This window comes from Oreochromis niloticus, linkage group LG6 (assembly GCF_001858045.2).
Source record: "Oreochromis niloticus isolate F11D_XX linkage group LG6, O_niloticus_UMD_NMBU, whole genome shotgun sequence".
Taxonomy (NCBI): domain Eukaryota; kingdom Metazoa; phylum Chordata; class Actinopteri; order Cichliformes; family Cichlidae; genus Oreochromis; species Oreochromis niloticus.
This window is the reverse complement of record NC_031971.2, coordinates 1543727-1549709: the sequence shown is the minus strand read 5'-3', so window position 1 is coordinate 1549709 and position 5983 is coordinate 1543727. Positions and strand designations below refer to the sequence as shown.

General features: G+C 43.3%; 1 protein-coding gene across 2 annotated transcripts; it reads left to right on the top strand.

Annotated features, from left to right (window-relative positions):
- Positions 1 to 248: 248 nt before the first annotated feature.
- LOC109202617 (NLR family CARD domain-containing protein 3-like) lies at positions 249 to 5673 on the top strand. Of its 2 annotated transcripts, none has more exons than XM_025907886.1 (2): positions 249 to 924; positions 4464 to 5673. In XM_025907886.1, exons 1-2 carry the CDS (start codon positions 488 to 490, stop codon positions 4639 to 4641), a joined length of 615 nt encoding a protein of 204 aa, XP_025763671.1. In that variant the 5' UTR covers positions 249 to 487; the 3' UTR covers positions 4642 to 5673. The 2 variants fall into 2 exon arrangements, with proteins under 2 accessions (XP_025763671.1, XP_025763672.1); XM_025907887.1 differs by lacking the exon at positions 4464 to 5673 and adding an exon at positions 2845 to 2930.
- The last annotated feature ends 310 nt before the right edge of the window (positions 5674 to 5983 follow it).

Here is a 5983-nt window from a genome sequence, read left to right as displayed (position 1 = left end):
GCCCAAGACCCTGACTGACATGTACTCACACTTCCTGCTGGTTCAGACAAAGAGGAAGAAGAACAAGTACCATGAGGGACATGAGACGAGTCCACAGGAGCTGACGGAGGCTGACAGGGAAGTTCTTCTGAAGCTGGGGAGGCTGGCGTTTGAACATCTGGAGAAAGGAAACATCATGTTCTACCAAGAAGACCTGGAGCAGTGTGGTCTGGATGTGACAGAGGCCTCGGTGTACTCAGGAGTTTGTACAGAGATCTTCAAAAGAGAGTGTGTGATCTTCCAGAAACCAGTCTACTGCTTTGTTCATCTGAGCATTCAGGAGTTTCTGGCTGCTGTCTACATGTTCCACTGTCACACCAACAGGAAGACAGAGGTGGTAGAAGGTTTTCTAGGGAATTTCCGAGAAGAATACCAAAACAGATCTTTTTTTAAGAACAAGTTCAAGTCTTAGAGCTTCACATCACTGGATGTCTTTTTGACTAAAGCCATGGAGAAATCCCTCCAGAGTAAAAATGGCCACCTGGACCTGTTTGTTCGCTTCCTTCATGGCCTTTGTCTGGAGTCCAACCAGAGACTCTTAGTAGGTCTGCTGGGTCAGACAGACATCAGTCCAGAAACCATCCAGAGAGTCATCAACAACCTGAAGATGATGAACAGTTATGAAGTCTCTCCTGACAGAAGCATCAACATCTTCCACTGTCTGATGGAGATGAACCACCTCTCATTATTTCAGGAGATCCAAGAGTTCCTGAAGTCAGAGAACAGATCAGAGAAGAAACTCTCCGAGAACCAGTGCTCAGCTCTGGCCTTCATGCTGCAGATGTCAGAGGAGGTTCTAGATGAGTTTGACCTGCTGAAGTACAACACATCAGAGCGGGGACGACAGAGACTGATTCCAGCTGTGAGGAACTGCAGAAAGGCTCGGTGAGTCCAGATGTGATCATTAACATCATTGATCAGTGTAGGTTAGTAGTTTAATTTTGAAAATAAAATCAGATTGTAAGCACAAAGTGTTTGTGTCCGTACGCTGCAACCTTCCACACCATCCTTTATTGTACAGACTCAGCAGCAGCTCCAAGGATCCCAAATCCAAGATAAGATAAGATAACCTTTATTAGTCCCACACGTGGGAAATTTATTTTGTCACAGCAGGAAGTGGACAGTGCAAAATCAGTGCAAAAATTAGAATAAAATAAGAATAAATGCAGTACACAACTGTATAGAATAGAATAAAATAAAATAAAACACTATATACAGTAGAATAAAATAGAATAAAATATACAATAAGATAAAAATAGAATACAAATGTTATATACAACTGAGTAAAAATACAACGATGCCAGAAAAGATTATTGCACATTAGTGTTATTGCACATTTGTGGATGTGTGTGTTTGGTCAGTTAAAGTCTTTGTTGTGGAGTCTGACAGCAGTGGGGAGGAAAGACCTGCGAAATCTCTCCGTCCCACACCGTGGGTGCCGCAGTCTTCCACTGAAGGAGCTGCTCAGTGCTGTCACAGTCTCCTGGATGGGGTGGGAGATGTTGTCCAACAGGGATGACAGCTTAGCCACCATTCTCCTGTCACTCACCACCTCCACTGGGTCCCAGCAAACCACACCATAAAAGATGGCTGAGGCCACCACAGAGTCATAGAAGGTCTTCAGGAGTGGGCCCTCCACTCCAAACGACCTGAGTCTCCGCAGCAGGTACAGCCTGCTCTGCCCTTTCCTGTAGAGGGCGTCTGAGTTATGAGTCCAGTCCAGTTTGCTGTTCAGATGAACACCAAGGTACCTGTAGCTGTCCACAGCCTCGATGTCCATACCTTGGATGTTCAGTGGTTGCAGTGGAGGATGTTTGTGCCTGCGGAAGTCTACCACCAGCTCCTTGGTTTTACTGGCATTGATCTGGAGGTAGTTCAGCTGGCACCAGTCCACAAAGTCCTGAGTCAGTCCTCTGTACTCCTTGTCGTCCCCATCAGTGATGAGGCCGACTATTGCAGAGTCATCAGAGAACTTCTGCAGGAAGCACTGGGTGGAGTTGTGGGAGAAGTCTGCAGTGTAGATGGTGAATAGGAATGGAGCCAGAACCGTTCCCTGTGGGGCCCCCGTACTGCAGACGACCCTGTCCGACACACAGCCCTGAGTCCTCACATACTGTGGTCGGTCGGTGAGGTAGTCCAAAATCCAGGTAGTGAGGTGATGGTCCACTCCTGAGTTCTCCAGGTTGTCCTTCAGAACCGAGGGAAGAATGGTGTTGAAGGCACTGGAGAAATCAAAGAACATGATTCTCACAGTGCTCCCAGCGGTCTCCAAGAGTGGAGAACAGATTTGAAGTGTGTCACATCCATGCAGTCACAGCTGTTTCCACCATGTTTACACTGATATTGATCCTGTTCAATGACACGTTTCATATCAGTGAATATGTTCTTTAGGACGTCCACTGACATGTTTAAGTGTCCTGCTGGAAATCACTCAAATCATCCATGAAATCCATGAAAAATCCTTTTAGTGTTTCTAACTTCACCCTCTGTCCTCTCTCTCTCTCCATCCTCCTCACTGATTCTTTCACTGATAATCACACAAACATCGTATTCAGCTACAAAATAACACAATAATATCATCTGATGATCATTATTATAAGAGCAGGATCCATATTTGATATCAGAGTAACACACTGCTTGGTTATGTGCAGTCATCATCAGTGACTGTGGGTCAAACAGAAGCTCTCTGATTGGTTGCTGACCTTGGTCACCTGTCCACTCTCACCTGTTTGTGTTTGCTCTCTCTTTGCTGTCTCCATCCTCTCTCTCCTTTCTCTCCCTCTCTGTCTTTGTACCGTCACTCAGGTCCAATGGAAACAGTGACATTTACAAACCAATCAAAGACAAACTGATCCATGTCAGGTTATAACAATATTCAAAGTGTATACAGCGACACACCAGCAGATAATGGCTCAGAAAGCTAAAATGAGCCAATCATTTCTGTGTTTAGTTCCCCTGAAATCAGATCTGATATCAGCAGCTCTGAGTTCATTCATCATTATTGTCCAGTGATGAGATTTCTGATCCGTTTGGTAACAGTCAGCAGGTTTTTCCTGCGTGTGGACGTGAACAGTCGTACCTGACAGCAGCAGGTAGCAAACAGAGCTCATCTTTTCCAGCTGGAACTCTTCACTGAGCTGAACTCATTCAAAATGTTCTGGAGTCAAAACAGGAAACAGTCCAAATGTGTGTCTTCACTCTGACTCTGGATCAGATCTCAGTGACAGACTGTGGACATTATGGAAGCCTAAATGTGACACCATCTTCCTCCTTCATCTGCAGATTAAAGCCAAACAAAGATTCTCATTAACCCTTTAAGACCTACCATAGAACCAAGTCCGCAAGAGCTTATATTATATTTTTACATGCTGTAGTGCCAATTTTGGGAGCATTTCAAGTTGATATACATCAATACAACCATTACAGCCCAAATTTTAATAATATGTATGCATTAAGTGCATAGTAATTACATAAATTGCAAAAAAGTGCAATAAACTACAAAAAAATTTAAAATCGTTTTTGTTTTTTTAACATATATTTCTAGTTAGAGAAATTTAAGAGGCTTATCCCTCAAAACTGTAAATACAAAAAAGTTGCACAAACTAGTTTCCCACCACAGGAAATTTATTTGAAGTGTCTTCATAGTTTTACTTTTGAAATACACCAATTTTTATATACTGCAGGAAAAACGAAAATAAATATTATAGTGCAAATTTGCAAAAAAGCAGCATATGCATCAAAATAAACCATTTCCAGCAGTGCAATTTGAGTTCTAAGCATCCCAGAAACGACACAGAAAGTCATAAAGTCAAAGATAACTTTTAAAAACACCAGTATAGGCTCTGAGGCCCTGACAGTAAAAAAAAACTACATTTCCGCGAAATGACGTCACTTCCGGTTTCGGTCAGGTAATGGCGGACATGCGAAAGTTCGCGCTGACGTCTATTCCAACGTAGGAAGTGTTATGAACAGCTGATCGGATCGGCAAAGCGTGTTTCTGGAGTATTATGTTTTTGTTGCTGCAAGCGCTTTTTATGCAGTTTTTGCAAAGCTATATGTGGAAGAAAACCGTGACCTAGGACAAGCTGATGGCATAAGATGTAAGTACAACTTATCCGGTTTCATATGCAAAAAAAATTATTGCGCTAGCTTACGTGGTTGCAGTGATACAGGGATTTAAAAATAGATACGCAAATTGTAGCGGGGGCGCTACGCTCGGCTCTAAAGGGTTAAAAGTCTGCAGGTCTGAGAGAGACTCAATCGTTGTGTCAAACACAGTAAGAGGAGCTGAAGCACAGATGTGAAGAGCAGATTCATCAGATTATGACCTCACTCTTTTTTGTCTTCATATACATTCAGTCTGTGTTTATAATGCCGATTTTCTGCTTTTATAATAACACATTTTATATTTTCTATCATCACAGACTGACTCGGTGTCGACTCTCAGAGTCTCACTGTGAAGTTGTGGCCTCAGCTCTGAAGTCCAACCCCTCCCATCTGACAGAGCTGGACATGAGTTGGAACAAGCTGAAGGATTCAGCAGTGAAGCTTCTGTGTGCTGGACTGGAGAGTCCAAACTGTCAACTGGAGACTCTGAGGTGAGTTCACTGACTGCGGCTGTTGTTGTTTTTCTATATTTCAGGTCTTTGATTGATGTTTGAAACTTTCTTTAGTTCCTAAATGTTCAGGATGTGTCTGAAGACAAATGTGAAGAAGTTTGAGTGCTTTCAGAAATGTTGTGTCTTTCCAAACGACTGAACAACAGTTTTTCCTTTTGGCTCCAAACAGAAGTGACAGACTTGAGCAGGGTTCATTTAAAGGCTGACAGAATTGGAGTGGTGACGGGGAGATGTTTGACAGGACAGTGTTTCAGCCTCCACAGGTTCATGTTGTGCTCCATCAGTCAGTGAAGATGAAGTCAGTGCTGATGAGGCTGTAGAGTGTGTGAGGGATGTGAATGAGGATGATGAAGATCTGATGATAGCAGATAAAAACAGGCTGCAGAGACTTTGAGCCATACAGGGCACACAGTGTGTGTACAGAACAGCTGAAATCATTATGGCGGCCTCACTGGAATATGGAAGCATCACAGTACAGCTTCACTAAAGTCTCTGATATGAGATGAGAAATGAAGCAGCCAGAGCTTTTTCATGAGTGGAAATCCACTGTGACTGTGAGCTGCTGCTACAGCCTCCAGATTAGCCAGCAGCTCATCCTGCTCAACATTTTCTCACCAACTTTAATGGAAGTGTGATGTTTTCAGCTGGAGTGATGGTCAGGGTGGCCTCCCTCTCCTCTTCTTCTCCTCTTCCTCTTTCATTTGTGAAGCCACTTCTGCTGCTTTCATTCATTTGGAAGTCCTGTAGCAGAGTTTGGGAGAGACTAACAGCCTCGGCAGCAGAGGGGAGAAAGGCTGTAACACCACCACTTTACTCTGTTCTACCTGTCACATCATTTTATCAGGAAACAAATATGTTTTTACTATGTTTGTCTTGAAGATGTAAGAAGATCACATGGTGCTTTTTATTATTGTGTTGGTTTGTTTCCTGTCTCTTGGATGGAGCCCAGCTGTGCGTGGCCCCTGGGCCTGTGGTCAGAGTGTGTGCTGGATAATCCGGCCCAGGATGAAGCCAAACTGACATGGGATGAAATGTCTGTCACATAATTGAACTTAGTGTAGTTTCATTTCTGCACAATTTAAAGACAACCAAAACTTTGTTCTGTCTTTTCTATGTTATACTGTAGACTTTCTTTGATACTGTGTCCAAAAGGAGCAGCTTTTGCTTTGAAGGGGAGGCGTCCTCTGTTTCCTCTTCAGGTTGGATGATGGAAGCAAATGAGTGGCCGTTTATCAATGCCCAAGTACGCCAGTACGTACTAGAGATGGCACGATACCACTTTTTTATGTCCGATACCGATACCGATATCATAAATTTGGATATCT